This window comes from Sarcophilus harrisii, chromosome 1 (genome assembly GCF_902635505.1).
Source record: "Sarcophilus harrisii chromosome 1, mSarHar1.11, whole genome shotgun sequence".
NCBI lineage: Eukaryota > Metazoa > Chordata > Mammalia > Dasyuromorphia > Dasyuridae > Sarcophilus > Sarcophilus harrisii.
Window position 1 is genome coordinate 551,509,016 of NC_045426.1, and position 19,158 is coordinate 551,528,173.

General features: G+C 35.6%; 1 protein-coding gene across 6 annotated transcripts in view; it reads left to right on the top strand.

Moving 5' to 3' along the window:
* The window catches only part of ELOVL2 (ELOVL fatty acid elongase 2), a 97,997-nt gene that overhangs the window by 47,059 nt on the left and 31,780 nt on the right, over nucleotides 1-19,158 (top strand). For 2 of the 6 annotated variants that reach the window (XM_031946853.1, XM_031946852.1), the window contains exon 2: nucleotides 11,741-11,804. In XM_031946853.1, the coding sequence (XP_031802713.1) occupies nucleotides 11,789-11,804 (16 nt within the window). In that variant the 5' untranslated portion in view covers nucleotides 11,741-11,788. The other 4 variants (XM_003760177.4, XM_031946851.1, XM_031946850.1 and 1 more) reach the window with 4 other exon arrangements.

Here is a 19,158-nt window from a genome sequence, read left to right on the forward strand (position 1 = left end):
AGTATAGGTAGAAGGTGATCAAGGTTGTGCTAGGTATATGGTTGTGTAAAGGAAGAGAAGGAAACATATCAAGTATATTGTAAAGGTAGAAATTACTAGATTTGACAACAAATTGGATATGTGAGGTGAATTCCAGTAAGGAATCAAGGATAGGTAATTGGGAGGATAGTGCTAATTTCAATAGTAATAGTGAAGATGGGTAAAGGGGGATTTGGGGGAAAGAATAATAAGTTGAAATGGATCAGTTGAGTTTAATGTAGAAAATTCTCTGGGACATCTAGTTTGGGATATCCAAAAGGCAATTGATGATTCAAGACTAGCACTTAGGAGAAAAAAATGATGGCTAGATATATAATTCTGGAAATAAACTGCATAGGAATGATAATAAGTCCTTGGGAGCTGATGAGATCACTAAATGAGAGAGTATAAAAAGCAAGGATTCTTTTTTTTTCTTTTTCCTGAGGCAATTGGGTTAAGTGACTTTCCCAAAGTCACATAGCTAGGAAGTGTTAAATGTCTGAGACCGGATTTGAACTCAGGACCTCCTGACTTCAGGGCTGGTGCTGTATCCACTGTGTCACCTAGCTGCTCCTGAAAGAAAGGATTCTTAATTGGTTTGTGTGTGTGTGTGTGTGTGTGTGTGTGTGTGTGTGTGTGTGTGTGTGACGGGACCCCATGGGAGTCTAATGAAGCCTATAGGCTTCTTATCAAATATTTTTAAATGTGTAAAATAAAACACCTAAGATTACAAACAAAATCATCTACCTCAGGTTTAGAAAACCTTGTATAGAGAGATAAGAAAAAAGGGACCAAGGTAGACCTTTGGGAGACACCCACATTTACTGGGCATGACTTTGAAGATATAGTAGATAAGACTGAGGAACAGACATACAAATGAGAGAAGAACTAGGAGAAAACAGTGCCAAAACTAAAAGATCAAAGCGAATTCAGGAGGGCAATGATTATGAACAGTGTCAAAGCTTGCCAAGAGGGTAAGAAGGATAAGGATTGAGATAAAGCTCTAAGATTTGGTAATTAATCAATCACTGGTAACTTTGTAGAAAACAGTTTTAGTTGAAAGATAAGATTAGAAGTCAGAGGTACAGAGTTTTCTTTAAAAAGTTTATCCATCAAAAGAGCATGAAAATAAAATGGAGATAGTTGAAATAGCTGGGGATTTTTTTTAAAACAATGAGTATATTTGTAGGCAGCTAGGAAAGAGCCAGCTGATAGGTTTAAGATTAGAAGATTAAGGAGTGGACAGGGGACAGAGCAATGTGTTGGAGAAATGAGGAGGAGAGGTATGTATGAAGGAGAAGGATTACATCTTCATTAAAGAAAAGAGTGAAGGATAATGGGGAAAGATGCTTATGGAATACTGAGTACAATCCTAGGTGTCACAATGTAAGTGGAACATTTCAAAACTAGAGAGAATTCAGTCAAAATAAGCAGGGTAGTTTAAGAAACAATGGAGAGAAATGGGATGTTTGGCCTAGATTAGAAAAGACTTGGAGGAGGAGGATGCTGATCGTATGTCTTCAAATATTTGAAGAGCTGTCTTATGGAAAAAAGAGTAAATTTATATTGTGTGGCTCTAGAAGATAGAATTAGTGCCAATGGGGGAAGGCACAGACAAGCAAAATTGGGTTTAATATAAAGAAACAACTTTCTCACAATTAGGATTAACAATTAGAGCTATCCAACAATGGAATGATCTGCTTTACAAAGTAATCACTGGAAGAGTTCAAACAGAAACTAAATGATCATCTATCAGGGATGAAGTAGAAGAGGATTCTTGCATTTGATGGAAAGTTTGAAAAAATGACCTTTTAGATCTCTTCCAATTCTTATATTCTTTGATTTTTACTTATTAAGTACCTACTTTGAGTCAGGTACCATGCTAGGTGCACAGAATAAAAAGACAAAAAACTGAGTTATCTGGCAAATGATTCAAAAAATTATTTACTCAAAGGAGAATACTGATTCATTACAATTTGTTGGGTGTTTAATTATTGTGGCTTCAGTAAAAACAAAGAACAATCAATGACTCAGTAACCTCTCTGAAATTGTTTCTAAAAGTGTTGGCACAGATTCATCCTACCATCACTAGCCAATGATTTAATGACCACCGGGCAGATGGTATAGGTAAGGGTTTATGACTGGTTTCCAGTTCCAAACATACTAGTAGTGCTGGAGCAAACTCATCTGGACACCATCACTTGTTAATGATTGAATGTCCTTGGGGTAGTTAGTACTGATTTATGGAAACTACTATTCTGGAATCTACTATTGTGGCATATATGGACGTATAGGGAGGGTGCACAGTAGAATTTGAAAAAACACAAAAAACTTGGTGGTCCCAGGATAAAAGTAGGAACAAAATTTTAGTTTATTGACATTCATTAAACATTGAATACCAGTGATTATACACTCTTCTCTAACATTAATTTTTTGAAAAGTTAATCACTTATGGGCTTTAAGTTTAGTATATGCTCTACTCTTTCCTTCTTTACTTTTTAAGGCAGGAAACTAGTTAGCATAATTCTGTAGTTTACCTCTAACTTCTCTGTGGTTATCTTTGTAAAGCATAAAGCAATATACAAGTATTAGCTGAATTCAGTTGAGCTGTAAGGGATGCTTTTCCTTTGTTGTCATTTAATCGTGTCCAGCTTTTCATTACTCCACTTAGGGTTTTCTTAGCAAAGATATTGGAGTTTACCATTTCCTTCTTCATCTCATTTTACAGATGAATAAATTGAGGTAAATGAGACTAAGTGACTTATTCAACTAGTCATGTAGCTAGTGTCTGAAGCCAGATTTGATCTCAAGAAGATGACTTCTTGACTCCAGGCCTGGCAGCATTCTATCTATTGTGCTACCTATCTATCCTTGCTTTCCTTAAAGTATGGCAAAATATATTTCTCAAGCAGTAACTATGTTGACAGTGCTCTTCCTGCTCCATCCCCATCTGTACCCTACAACTCCCTAGAGCCTGAAAATTATCTCCCTGGTATCTAAGAAATGCAGACAAATGCATCAATTTAAAAATAAAATAGGAGGGAAAAAAGAGCTGATCCCTAGCACCATCTTTGAGAGATAACTATATCATTCACTCACAAGAGAATAGAATACTTTCTAATTTGTAGTTTCTGCAGCCATCTCCTTAATGCAGGGGAAGGTCAAAAGTACATTGGCACAACTTCAAGAGGGGCAGGTGCCCAAAGGTTCTGCCTCTTCTTACTTGGCCCATTGGGGGAGAGTATTATTAGGTCCTTTTTTCTCCTTGAAAACTGGTGTTAAATCTTTTCCTAAGCAATTAATTCTAAAAGAAGAACGGCCTTATTTTAGTGTCCCTGACTGGCCCCTCCATTTTGAGAAGTAGTGTAGTGAAGTGGGGAGACATAATCTTGGATACAGGAAGATCTGGATTCAAGTCTTATCTCAGAAACATAGGGGCTATGTGACCTTAGGCAAGTCATTTGAGTTGTTAGTGACATCTAGACATCTCTATTAAGTTGCAAAGAAATAGTAATCTTCACTGGTAGAAGAAAGTTTTCTTATTGAAAGTTCTCTATACCAGTGAAATCATAGGTCCGGTTTGGAGGGGGAAAAAAACTAATTTGTATATTAAGCACTGACAAAGACCTGTCATAATGTAGATGAAAATCACAGGGATATTCTTAAATTACTTCAGTCCTCCTACTTTTGTAACATTATGACACCGTCACATTACTAATATTGCTATTCTATTACTACTCTTTCTCCTCCTCCTCCTCCCATCACCACTATAAAGAGCTAGAATTTAAATGGTATCTACTATGTGCCAGGCCCTATGCCAGGCACTTCATAAATATGGTCTCAGCCTCACAACACCTTGGGAGGTAGTCTTCCTGACTCTAGGCCCAATACTGCATTACCTTTCTCCTTGGGTATTGGAAACTTTCATAGCCTGATTTATTTGCATCTTAGATAAGCTTGAAGAACAACTTCATTCAGATATCAAGAAAATAGAACTTTCGTAGAACATGGAGATGATTTTAAGTGAGTTTCTTTTGTAATAGTACCCTTTTAAAATCACTGAGTGATAAAAATAGTCCATATACATAATAGAGAATTAGGTTTTAAAACATTAAGAATCACAAGGAAGAAAAACTACCATCCAGACAAATTGGTTCTGTGGGTGAAATTTTTGTCTAAACAAAGAGACATCAGTGTAGAAACTGCTTAATCAAATAATAGCATGATTAAGAGATCTTCCTTACCTTTCAGATGTGTCATTCTGTTAAAATGGTAATTCATATGCCAAGATTGGCTCTTTGGAAAATTGGGAAGTAAGGAGAAGTTTGCTTTTAATGCACTCCAGCTTCTTCTATCCATGTTCACTTCATTTTTCTCTCATAATACTACTCTCTCTCCCATTTTGGTCACCTATCTCATCTTCATTTTTTCAGTTAATTGTCAGCTAATCTGCTAAACTGAAAATTTTGTTAAAGTGTTAACTGTTCATTACATTATTGCCTGAATAATTAGAACTGTCCTAAAAATGGGATGAATTCCTTCATCTTGTATTCCCTGGAATTGAAGATATCCTAACCAAACTTGAATGACCAACTACAGGAATGTTATAGACAAGGGAATGGCTCTTATCCCTATATATTTATGTCAAGTTCCTATGTACCATGGATCTTTAGACTTAAAGATATTTGCTGCATTTTTTCCAATTGACAGCTTCTCCAAAAAACTTTTTTTTAGTCTTATTAATTTCACCTTCGATTTTTCAGGATTTACAATTTGGTACTCAGTTGGCAATTTTTAATTTGTTCTTTTTCTAGGTTTTTTTTCCCCAGTTGTATGCCCAATTCATTGATTTTTGGGAGTTTTTCCCCCATTTTATTGATGTAAGAATTTAGAGAAATAAAAATTTCCTAAATACTGATTTGAGTACTTCCCATAAATTTTGATATCTTGTCTCATGGATGTATCTAATGAACTTCATGAATGAATTTAATGTCTTTTAAATTCCCTTTAATGAAATTATTGGTTGTTTCTATGATTTATTCTTTGACTCCATTATTCTTTAAGATTAGATTTAGTTTCCAATTAATTTTTAATTTTTTTCTACTTCCCTTTGTTGAATGTATTTTTTTGCATTATAATCTGAAAAGAATACATTTAATACTTTTAACTTTCTGCATTTAATTTTGAGGATTTTATGCCTTAATACATGATCAGTTTTTGTGTAGGTGCCATATACTCCTGAAATAAAAAGTACATTCTTTTCTGTTTCCATTTAGTTTTCTCCAAAGGTCTGTCATATCTAACTTTTCTAATATTCTGTTTACCTCCTTAGTTTCTTTCTTGGCTGAATTTGTCATATTCTGAGAGGGGACCTCTCTAGTTCTCTACTAATATTCTTTTTATAACTATTTCTTTCTGCAATTTGCTTAAGTTCTTCTTTAAGAATTTGGATGTTATATCACTTATTGCATATATGTTTAGTATTGATATTGCTTCATTATCTATGTTACCTTTTTGCAAAATGTAATTTACATCTTTATCTCTTTTAAATGTCTATTTTTGCTTTTACTTTGTCTGGAATCAGGATTGCTAACCCTGTTTTCTTGTTGTTGTTTATTTGTTTTTTACTTTAGCTGAAGTATGAAATAAAGTGCTTCAACTTCTTACCTTATTCTGTGTGGGTATCTTTCTGCTTCAAGTGTATTTCTTGTAAACATGTTATAAGATTCTGGTTTTGATCCACTTTTCTATCTGTTTCCATTTTATGGGAGAATTAATCCCATTCACATTCACAGTTAAGATTACTGTGTACTTCTCTCTATCTTATTCTTCTTCTTGTTTATCTTCTCTTTCCTTTAATCCTTTCCTTCCTCAACAGTGTTTTGCTTTTGATTGCCTCACTTGATGTTCCTTTCCTTCTATTGGTCCCTATCTCACCCTTTACTTAATCCCCTACCCTCCAACATCCCTGTCAGGTAAGATAAATTTCTATATTCAACTAATTGTGTATATTATTCCCTCTTTGAGGCAATACTGATGAAAGCAAGGTTAAAGTGATGACCTTCATCTACCTGTCCATCTTCAACTTCACTGTAATAGATCTTTCACACCTCATCATGTGAAATAATTTATCCCATTCTACCTCTAATTTTTATGTCATTCCCTCAAATTCACCTTGTACCCATACTTTTTATTTATGTATATGTTTTTAGCAGCACTATTAGTGACAACATCTTCCCATGTAGAAATATAAACAATTTAGTTCTTTTGAATTCCTTATGTTTTCTTTTCCCTTTTAGCTGCTTATGCTTCTTTGGGTCTTGATATTGGAGATCAAATTTTTTGTTTAATTTTGGTCTTTTCCTTATGAAAATTTGGAATCCTTCTATTTCATTGAATGATCTTTACTCCCTTAGATATATGATGCTCAATTTTGTCAGGTAAGTGATTCTTGGTTATAGTCCTAGTTTTTTTGCTTTCAGAACATCATATTCCGTGATATGATCACTGATCTTTTAATACTTACTGCTGTTGAGACCTGCATGATTCTGATTATGCTCCTTGATATTTGAATTGTTTCTTTCTGGCCATTTGTAAGGGTTTTTCCCCTTGACCTGACAGTTCTGAAATTTGACTATAATGTTCCTTGGAGTTTTTATTTTGGGATCTCTTTCCTGAGATAATCAGTGGATTCTTTCAGTACTTATTTTGCCTCCTGGTTCTAGGAAATCAATACAGTTTTTCCTTGATAATTTCTTCAAGGATGTTGTCCAAGTCTTCCTTTTGATTATGGCTTTTAGGTACTCCTATGATTCTAATATTGTCTTTTATGGGTCTATTTTTCAGGTCAGTGAAAACAACTGAGATATTTTAAATTTTCTTCCGTTTTTTCACTTTTTGTGTTTACTTGATTATTTTAATTGTCCTTTAAAATCATTAACTTTCACTTGCCCAGTTCTAACTTTTAGGGTATTGTTTTTCTCAATTATCTTTTGTAGCTCTTTTTCTAATTGGTTAATTATACTCTTTAAGGAGTTGTTTTCTTCTGTGGACTTTTGTATCTTTTTTTCCATTTGGCCAATTCTCCTTTTTAAGCAGTTGTTTTCTTTTTCTAGGTATTGACTCTTTTTTTTTTTAAAATAATCTTTCATTTCCTTCCCCTTTTTTCCTATCCCTTATTTATGTGCTTGTTTGTTTGTTTTGCTGAGGCAATTGAGGTTTAGTGACTTGCCAGTAGGGTCACAGATAAGAAGCGTCAAGTGTCTGAGATCAGATTTGAATTCAGGTCCTCCTGACTTCAGAACTGGTTCTCTATTCACTGCACTAACTGCCCCTTCACTTATGATTTTTAAGTTCCTTTCCTAACTCTTCCATGAGTTCTTTTTGCTCTTAAGAGCACTTTCTCTTTTTCTTTGAGATTTTGCCCATAGGTTTTTTGACATCATTGTTTTCTCCTGAATTTGTGTTTTGATCTTTCCTGTTTTACCATAATAACCTGCTATGGTCAGATTCTCTTTTTTGTTATCTTTTTTAGCCTTTCTTTTAACTTTGTTTTGAATTTGAGCTCTGTTCCCTGTGGTGGATGGAGCACTGTTTCAGGCTTTCTGTGCCAAGTGCTGCAAGGTCCTTGCTGTTGACCTGCTGCTCTACTGATGTTGTTCTAAGACACACTTGTGACCTCTATGTCTGGTGCTTCACTGAGGGGATGTGGTGGGAGATGACTGGTACTGCTGTAGGAATCTGTCATCTTAACTTGGTATTGAATCAAGGTCCTAGTAGTGGTATTTGGCATGGGCTGAGACTGATGTGTTTCTTTATTTCTCTGAGGCTACATTGAAGCATGCTGGTGGGTACTTGCTTGTCCAGGGTATGTTGAAGCACTTGGAGGTTCTCAGAACCAGAGTTTACCCATTCCCCTGGGTATGCTAAGGTATAGGCTGATCTTGGCCATTGCCTGCTCTATCTACCACATTAGAGCTTAGGATTTACTACTGTTTTACTAAGGTGGGACTTGCTTCTTCCTGTCCTGGACTGAGCTCTCCCTTTACCTGAATGAAACAGATCTTTTCTGCTCATCTTCCAAATTTCTTGGACTCAAAGAGTGTTTTATCCCATCTTTTTGCTGGTTCTGCTTTTCTTAGGTTCTGTTTTAGGATGCTATTTATTATATAGTTCTTTGGAAGTGAATATGGGAGAGTTCCAGCCATAATATTACTGCTTACTCCACCATATTGGCTCCTAAAAATTCTTCCAAAATACTTTTTCAAAGTTTCCTGAATCTTTAAAAATTCCTGATGACAATATGGCACTACTGATGCTATAGTTTCATCAATCCAGAGCTGGAAGAGACCTTAGAAATTACCTTATTCAGCTCCTCTTATTTTAGGGATAAGGAAGGTGAAACCAGAAAAGTTAAAAAACTTGCCCCAAATCACATTGATATTATAGAAAATGGAAGAATCGGTATTCAGATCAAGACTGGATTCCAGATCTTTTTGCTGTGTCATGCTGAAAGCCTCAGCATTCATTTCTCTATATAGTATCACATCTGATTTTCCAATCTTAGACTTTGCCTTGGTTTGACCTGTTTATCTGATATCTTTATCATCTCTATCTTAAATGCATTTCTAATATATCTTAAGGTGTTCTTTAAGGAAGATTTTCAACAATATGTATTATTTAATCTTTTTAAGACTATAATGGTACCATGATGAGATCCAAAATCCACGGAACTGAGGACTGAGAGATTAAAGACTTACCTGCCTCTATTAAGTGTTCTATTAAAGGCCTACTCAAGAGGCAGCTAAATGACACAGTAGGGGCTTGAGTCAGGAAGATGAATTCAAATACTTCTTATGTGTGTGACCCTGACTTTGTTTAACATCAGTCCCCTTAAATGAGGAAATAATAGTACTTACTCTCAGGCTTGTTGTATGAATTAAATCATAAAATATTTATAAGTTCCTGGCTCATAGTAAGAGGTCAAGTAGTACTTCAGTGCTATTGGAAAGAAGCTGTTTACTCTTTAAAAAATTGAAAAGTACTACTTTCTGGAAAATCTTATATGCATATGATACTTAGATTGTGCTTATAAAATGCACCAAACATTTATTGTTCATCTACTGCATGCAGAACATTATGCTAGGAGCTACACAGGTAAGATAAGCATAAGATTGCAGGAACTATTAAGTCCCTGAAGCTCCTCAGTTCTCTACATCCCTCGATGAGCTTCTGGCCTGATAAGGAGATAACAGAGATGGCAAACTAGTCAGCTTTTCTCACTCTCATTACCTGCACAAGTACTGTTTTCTTCTCACCTATCTTCCTTTTCACTCCCTACTTTCCTACACCCCCTCCCCCCCCAACAATCAAGCATGATTGAAATGTAGGCTGAGTAGAAAAAGATAACCAGACTTACACACTTTAAACAAAATTCTGGCTCAGACTTCATTTTCCTATTAGTATAAAATCAAATAGATTTCACCAGTTGTTTTTCCATAGCCTTATCACACTTGGATACCTGATGAATTCAGCACCCAAGAAGGGGTTTCTACTAGTATCTGTTATGAGAGGAGGATGGAGAAAAGATACTTCAATAAGATTGATATTCACCTTTGGCGTCAAGCTCATTGATCAAAGACAGATTCATCCAGTGTGGAGGGCAGCACAGATTACATTTTTTTATCCTGAAAAAGCAAGTATATTCACCCTTGTTTTGGTGCTAGAAGCCTCCAAATTCTTTGTATATTAGGTTTAAAGGTGGTCACAATCAATGAAAACATCCAGGTTAGTTTGAAACAGAACCCCTAAGCCAGGGTTTTAACCTTCTTCATGGACCCACTTCTTTGATAATCTGGTGAAATCTTCAGGTACTTCCTTAGAAAAATGAATTTAAATATATAAAACAAATACATAAGATTACAAAGTTAATACAGTTGTCAAAATATACTTTTAAAAACCCCCAACAAGTTCATGGATCCCAGATTAAATACCTCTGACCTAGGGTGACCCAAAGATTTCATTCAGTAGAAAGCTCCAGGGCTAGAGAGTAAGATACATCTAACTCTGAGGGAAGTGCTCAGGACAAAAATATATAGAGTCTCTTTTCAGCAATTATGTCACATCATCAGTTCTTTTTTCAGGACATTTCAGGTTTTGAAAGTCAGAGCCATTTAGTATTACAAATAGACCTTTGGACTTGAATAGGCTTCACATTCCACATCAGCCTCCTGGAATTGAGGACCAATTGTCTCATTTTCTGTGTAGATAGGGATAGAGTAGCTGCCAAAAAGATCCTATTGTGCCTGAAAAGTCCTTACTCCCTCATTTTGACTTACTGAATTTCTATCCATTTGTTTTAAAGCTCATCTCAAATGTCACCTCTTCACTAAAGGCTCCCCTTGGTCTATAGCATCTCCCTCACCACTCTTTTGTGGTGGTCCCTCAGATTATGTCTCTTCTTCAGGCTGCTCTGAATCTTTGATCCAATTCTGAGATATGAGCTTATAAAGCTTGCTAGTTACATCCATTCCTGCTTCCTACCCTTTGGTATGCTCACTCTGAATCCTTGGACTGAAAGTATCATTGGAGTCCTCTCATGATCATATCTTATCCTCAGTGACAGAAGCCTTCCCTATGTTAAGTTGGGCTGGAAATAGTAATTTTTCAAGACTCAGTGTAGTACATTTTCTAGGTCTTTGTTGAATAGTTCTAAAAAGAATTGGATTTATTCTTTTTCACCTTGGTTACTGTTTTGTGTGTATCTATCCTATTCTATATTAAACTATGAACTCCGTGAGGATAAAAGACTAAATCTTATATAAATTTTAAATCTCTTCCAGCATCTCATACAGTTCTCTGGATATGATATTTGTTTAGCAAAATTGTGTTGGATAAATCCTCCTTGAGACAGGCATCTTCCTTTTCTGCAAACAAAATAATAAGACTCTCCCTTTCCACACTGAAGAAGGCACAGATGATTTAGGCCTTATGTTGTCCTCTCTAAGCAGCTGCTGAAAACAGGTTCTATAGTAACTGTAGATAACATCTTAGCAGATTACTTAAGCAAGGAAATGACAGATTCGCATGAATGGGAGTAATGTCAAACAGGAGAAGACACCTTGTCCTAGATCTTCTAGCTTTATAATGGCATTCTTCTACTCCCAGGTAAGGATAGAATTGTTATATGGTACATTAAAAGAATAGTATTACTCTTAAGTGGAGTTTCGGATATACATTGAGATACAAGAGATAATATTGAGAAAAAATTATGTGGAAAAATAATGAAAAAACCCCAAAATTTCTCACATGTATATAATATTTGAGAAGATGTTACTCTCTGAAGTTTCATAAAGACATTCAGGCAAGACTTGAGCGAAATTTTCCTTTCAAAATTGTACTTGTGCCCTCTGGGCCTTTTAAGGCATTTGGAACAAGGGAAGTCAATGAAATTTGGATCAGTAATCTTGGGACATTATTAAGCAAGAAATGAGTTGCGCTCCTATTTACCATGACTAGCATGATAAAAAGCTTAAGACAATTAAAGAATCTGATCACGGATATAGGGGCATTTTTAATCCCTTCTCCCCTCCTTTTTTCACCTATTTCAAATTAAAGGTCCCAGAGAGAGCTAAGACCTTGTGATATTTAACTGTCCAAAGTCCTTTGGGTTTCTATACTTCTCAAAAAAGAAATTTAAATTATCTATCATTTATTTTTTCAGGAGCAGCTAATAGCTTTTGACAATGAAGTCAATGCATTTTTGGACAATATGTTTGGACCTCGAGGTGAGTGAAGTTTTTTTTTTGGGGGGGTCTACAAATTCCTTTTTGAAGGGGAAAGAGTATTATTCAATTATAGGAATTGAATTGCCCATGAAATTTCTTTGATGAAGATAATAAAATATTTTTCATTTATATAACAACCTATGTAGCATATTATTAAATTAGATAAATTGATAAATAATTAAAATTAAATATTCAATATATAAATTATTGAATTAAGTGAATTATTAAAATATACAAAATTTTTTATATAGTGGTTTTCAAAGCACTGGCATATTCATTATCTTATTTAATACTCACAGAAAATTGCTGAAATAGGATTATTTTTCCAATTTATGAGAAAGCTATAGGTTGAATTTATTAAAAGTTTTAAAAGAAAAGCAAGCCATCCATAAGAGACCCACAATAGTCCTCTTTTTCTTTTCTATTGTATATATGGAAATGTCCATTTTCATTGATGTTAGTTAAGTTCATTCCTCTTTATGTTTAAGATAGGACTCAGAGAAAGAGGTGGATCCTTAAGGCTGGAGTAAGGAATTTTTTTCCTCTTTGCTGTTTATTGTGTTTTAGCCTTATGACTAGAGACTATGTGAATGACTTTTAAATTGTCAGTCCTACAATGCAGTGAGTGGATTCTAGGGACTATTGATAATGATCCCTTTGTAACAACAAACAACTTTGTAAGGGCCAATCAATTTGAAAAAATATCACAACTCATATTATTGTAATAACCAACCACTACTGAAGAGGATTTGTCAAGATCTTTTTACCTGCCTCCCAAATGAGAGGTAATGAACATAAGATGTAGATTAAAGTATATTTAGGTACATGGAAATAGGAATTTATTTTGATTGACTGTTTTACCACTTTTTAAATTTGGGGTAGGGGAGGAGGGAAAAAAGAGAAGGAAATTAATGGATTCTTAAAATCCATTCATCCTTCATTTTTGAAGAGGATCAATAATACCACAGGGTGGTGATTTGTATATGGATTGGATTTAAGTGAGTCAACTCATTTCTCTTAGTCATCAAAGTCCAGTGGCAAGACAAAAGTTAGGATTGGTGGCAGTTATCTGGGAGATAGTAGATGATCTTGGACCTTTTATGTCTGACCAAGCTCTGATCAGTCCTGTTTCAGCCATTTCATGATCTTTTAAAAAAATTGTTATCATCCACCCAGTCTGCTGGGGAAGTTTCACATTTTGGAGAATAGATATCTCCCTAACTCACTGATGGGTTTGAGGCCAGTCAGTTATCCTCAACCTGGATTAATCTGTCTGCCAAAATGGATTTATCATTGTGTGGCTATTGCTACAGCTTCATGGATTTAGGTGAAGGTAGATGACAAAGGTGGATGAGCAGCCCTGAAAAGGACTCTGCAAGCTCTCACACCAACAAGCAATAGAATAGAAGTAAGACCGGAAAGAATGAGGATAGTTTTGCCAGGTTGAATTTTTTTAATTACTCAAAAGAAAATCCAACTCTGTATTAGAACTTATTTCATGGGTAAGCATCTTTCTGATTTTTATTTATTTATTTATTTTACTTTTATAAAGTGCTTCTGTTTTATATTGTGAGTTTCAAAATTAAAAACAATCAAATATTTTTTAAATTGCCATTTCTAGAAAGTTTTATTCCAATTTTTACAGTTGAAATTTAAAAGGCTCAGAAATTATACAATTTGTTCAATTTGATATATTTAATAAGTAGTGGAACTCAGAGATCTTTTGGTTTTTAGCTCAATACTCTTTCCACTATATTATCTTGCCTCTTGGAAGTATTTGCAAATAATAAACCTAAGTTTCCTTACCCTTGACAGATACATAGAATCAGGCAAGTCTTCTGAAATTCTCCTATTAAGATCAACCTGTCTCTGGATTGAAAGTGGCATTGCCATGGAGCAGGTAGCATAGTATCAAATATGAATTTGAACTTCCACTCTGCCACTTGTAGTTTTTACTTTTTCCAGGTCCTTCATTTCTGAAATCCTAGATATTATTAGATAAAGCTAAGTCAGTTCTAGGATAATTCTAAATTTTAAGGAGTTTTAAAGAAGGTACAAGATAACCCTGAAGTTTCTATGGTTCTAGACGGATGCCTTTGGCCCATCCCAGAGCAAATGTAAGACAATTATAGAGGACTTAGTCCTTCAGAGACTATTTTCCTGTGCCTCCCAAACCCATCTTCCCAAGGCAAGGCCAGAGCTGGATAAAAAGCCAGGCTATACGTGAAGCTAAACTTATGTATTCTTTTCCATATCATCTTACAAGTAGAGGCTAGTCATAAATATGTATCAATAGAAAGCTTTTTGTTGAAGAAGCATTTCTTAAGAGTTTTCTGTATTAAATTTCTTTGATTCTATTTCCTTCATCCTTTTGTTTCACCATCCCCTTGGTTGCTCTTTTCATTTTAAGTCTGCCCACTATTGTGTCTGGTTACCTGAAACTATAGCATTTTAGAACCAGAAGACATTATGTAGTCTAACTACTTCATTTTCTGGATGAAGAAATCCAGGCTTAGAAAAGTTTAGTGACTTCTCTAAAGTCACATGACAAGTTTATTCCTGAAATGGATCATAGGTCCTGAGGCCATTTAACAGTGGTATTTTGGTCTATATAATTGCATTTTCTAGAGACTGAAAGTTCCCTTCCCTCTACCTACTTCCTGATCCTGGAAACATGGTGGCTTTAATCAGTACACATCAAAGCTGTTTTCTTATGTAACATATTCTCTCAATACAGACTACAGGTTGGGGTTGGGAGCTGCAAGTGGTGGTGGTGATTATCTAAATTCAAGGTACTTTATGGTTTGCAATCCTAAAACTTAACTCATGAACTCCTACCAGGGAGCTTACCTTTAGTAGAAAGTAGACAAATAGTTAAAAACAAAGACATTTATTAAGATGGCATCTTTAGAAGAGTAGCAATAAAATATTTTTCCTATGAACCTGAGTCATTCTCCCATGTAGCAGAAAGGATGGATAGATACATACATAGTAGGGATAGCCATAGGCAAGATAATTCACATATTTTCTCTTCTTAATACTATCCTTATGCTACTTTCTCCTAGATGTAGTATCTCTACTGAACAGATCACTCAGCTGGGTTTCCTAGACCTGCTCCTCTTTGAAGCTTGCCCCTTGACTTTCAAGGATAATTTTCATTTGAATCCATAGCTGACTGTCTTCTCTAATGGCAGGGCTCACATTCTTTGGAGCCCCTATGGACTCTCTCTTTGGCCTACTCTTAAGTGTCTCATCATGGGCAAGTAGTTCTGATGTAAAGGGCCATAGCTAATGGGGTTAGGGAAATAGAAATCCCCTTCTCTGCCAGTGGTCTCTAGGGTCTTCCTCCATAATTGGCTGTCCTCTAGATTTCCAGGGGGTCACATTCCACAAAGTTTTCCACCTTCCACTGTGTCAAGAGTTGGCAAGTTGGCAAGCTAGTTCTTTAAAGGCCACTTTAAAGACAGTATTCAGCCAGTCAGTGGCAAGCTCCCTTTATAATTCCATCAAGAAAGTCTTCACACTTTGTAAATATAATAGAGTATAAATATTTCTTTGTACTTCATTTAATAACTTAATGTCTAGTTGTCTCTATTACCTGTGGTGAGTAAGAATCACTTGATAAACATATCCTTATAAATTCTCAATCATACAGTAGTTCTATCCCATAACTGCTCATTCTCTCTCTCTCTCTCGCTCTCGCTCTTGCACACGCTCTCGCTGTTTCTCTCCTCTCTCTTTCCCTTCCTCCCTCCCTCTCTCCTTTCTCCCGTCCTTATTTTTTACTGGATCATCTTTCTTTTCCCATCTACTAACTATTTCCCAAGGTATAGTTAATAGTTTTCTGCTCTTCTTTCTACATACCCACTTACTCATTCTTATGCACAGCTTCATCTATCAAATAGCTCCCAAAACTTCAGCTATCCCTATCCTGTCAGGAGTCAAGTTTCCTCATATCCTGAAGTTTAAAATCAAACATCTCATGTTCCCTTAAAATATCTCCTTCCTATCTTACAAATTTCTTTAAATGTTTTTTTATTATAGCTTTTACAAGATATATGCATGGGTAATTTTTCAGCATTGATCTTTGCAAAACTTCTGTTTCAGCTTTTCCCCCCCTTCCTCTCACTCCCTCCCCTAGATGGCAGGTAGACCAATACATGTTAAATATATTAAAGTATATGTTAAACACAATATATGTATACATATCCATACAGTTATTTTGCTGCACAAAAAAAATCAGACTTAGAAATAAGGTAAAAATAACCTGAGAAGGAAATCAAAAATGCAAGCGGACAAAAACAGAAGTAGAAATGCTATGTTGTGGTTCACACTCATTTCCCATAGTTCTTTCGCTGGGTGTAGTTGGTTCTCTTCATTATTGAACAAATGGAACTGATTTGATTCATCTCATTGTTGAAGAGAGCCATGTCCATCAGAATTGATCATCTTATAGTATTATTGTTAAAGTGTATAATGATCTCCTGATTCTGCTCATCTTACTCAGAATCAGTTCATGTAAGTCTCTCCAGGCCTTTCTGAAATCATCTTGCTGGTCATTTCTTACAGAACGATTTATTCAGCCATTCTCCAATTGATGGGCATCCATTCAATTTTCAGTTTCTAGCCACTATAAAAGGGCTGCCACAAACATTTTGGCACATGTGTGTCCCTTTCCCTTCTTTTAAGATATCTTTGGGATATAAGCCCAGTAGTAACACTGCTGGATCAAAGGGTATGTACAATTTGATAACTTTTTGAGCATAGTTCCAAATTGTTCTCCAGAATGGTTGGATGTATTCACAATTCCACCAACAATTTATTGGTGTCCCAATTTTCCCACATCCCCTCCAACATTCAGCATTATCTTTTCCTGTCATTTTAGCCAATCTGAGAGGTATATAGTGGTATCTCAAAGTTATCTTAATTTGCATTTCTCTGATTAATAATGATTTGGAGCATCTTTTCATATGGCTAGAAATAGTTTCAAATTCTTAATCTGAAAATTGTTTGTTCATATCTTTTGACCATTTATCAATTGGAGAATGGCTTGATTTCTTATAAATTAGAGTCAATTCTCTATGTATTTTGGAAATGAGGCCTTTATCAGAACTTTTGACTGTAAAAATGTTTTCCTAGTTGTTTGCTTCCCTTCTCGTCTTGTCTGCATTAGTTTTGTTTGTACAAAAACTTTTTAATTTGATATAATCAACATTTTCTATTTTGTAATCAATAATAATCTCTAGTTCTTTTTTGCTCACAAATTCCTTCCTCCTCCATCCTATGTTCTTCTACAAATTTCTTTTAATAACATTTTTCCCCATTAATCCAGATTGAGTCTTTTGTTATCATCTTTGACCTCTCTGACCCCTAGTCAGTCACCAAAAACACCAATTCTTCCTTTGCAGTATCTTTCATAGCCATTCTTTCCTTTTATTGCATTCTAGTCTAGACCTTCATTAGTTCAGATCTGAATTATAGTTATATCTTCTTTCCTAGCCTCTCAGCCTCTTAATCTTCCCTTTCCCTCCCCTCCCCACATTCACATTCAAATCTGTCTATATTAACTTGAAAACATTGAAAACAAATGCAGAAGATTTTCTTGGAGGAGGTGGTGTTTTTAGTTTGCTTGGGTTTTTTGGAAGATTTCTATAGATTCCCGTTACCTAGAGAATAAAGTCCAGAATATATAATCTAGCATTCTGAGCTTTTCCATAGTTTGGCCCCATTTGACCTCTCTAGCATTTTCTTCTAGAATCAACAAATATAGTTCCTCTAGTATATCCAAACATATCTATTCATCTTTTCCTGAATTTACTTTGTTTTCTCTTGCTCCTTTCCCTCTGTTCACACCACTGCCTATATTGCCCTTATCTCTTCTCTTTAGCAATCTAAAATCCTGCTTCCTCTTCAAGGACTAGTACAAAGACTCCCTCCTTTAAGAGGACTTCTCAACTATTCCAGTGCACAATGATCTCTTTTCTCTTAGCTCAGAATTTATTCATTTGGTAATTGATTATATACTGCCTTAAGATATGCCTTATGTTATTGTATTTCTCTTTAATTCTTATATTGTTGATTAACTTTTTTTTCCATTTCTAATACTAGATAGTAAGCTGTTTATAGTTAAAAATGTTACATTAAATTTTATTGCATCTTCTACAGGGCCTAGCATCTAGTAATTGCCACTTGAGTATTTGTTGATTTCCAAATCTCTGACATAGAATCAGATTGATTTCCAGATGTCAGCCTCATCTGTTCCTGTCTACTTGTCTGCACCAGATGTTTCCTGTCCTAATCTTGCATAAAATCGATGCTCTGCACTTTGCACTCTGCTCAATTAGCATTGGCTAATTGTGATTTGACTTAATGGAGATTAGAATTTAGGTATGAGTATGGGGCAATACCATGCCTTTCAATTTGTCTATATTCCCTTATTTCTATGGTCATGTAGAACAAAAAGACTGGAACTTAATAATTTGCAAAACTTTTATAGTTTTAGTGTGTGAGATCTCAAAAGACTAAGGAACCAGTGTTTTAGAGGTCATCTCCCCAATGTACACACAGAAAATTTCCACTGATTCAGGGAATCTCCCCTAATACACACAGGAAGACAAACCCACTTTGTTGAAGCACCAAGGCATCCTGAGGGAGTCAGGAGACAGCAGGTTCCAGGTAGGTCAAACCATCACCACTACCTTAACCAATATTTTCCCCTAGACCCTGATGGAGACAGCCTAGGACCTTGTGCCTAAGAGCATTGAGAATACTAGTAATTCCACACCACCAGACCTGCTTTTTTCCCAGGCCTGTAGCTATCATTGAGGCAAGAAATTGTAGAAAAGGGACCTATCTTCTTCCTCATCATCAGCAACATCTGTTTACCAATTTTCACAAACTATCAGAAAAGCACAAGAATTCAGGGAGTGACAGCACTTCCCAGGCTGCCAGTTCTGCTTTCATTCTAATTCTTACAACTATCATCTGGGAAAGCAACTTCTTGGAGTGGGCCACAACTCTTTTCACCCCTCCTCCCCAATAATTCACAGGGAAAGTGAGTCGGCCTCACCAAAGCAATATGGTCCCCTAAGAGAGAGGCAGTAATGGGCAGCTTGTGTCAGCTAAATGAGACCACCTTCCTTATCCCACTCCCAGACACTCATCTTCCTTAAGATCAAGATGGAGTCAGCCCAGACTCAAGAATCAGTGGTAAAATAGTAGTGATACCCAGGCTGGGACCTTTAGCCATCATCCTGCAAAGATATAATTGTTCTCACAAGGTGCCATAGCCACATCTACTGGTATAGGCTACTTTACTGGGCTTTAGTCTTTTTTTTTTTTAATAAGTTTTCCT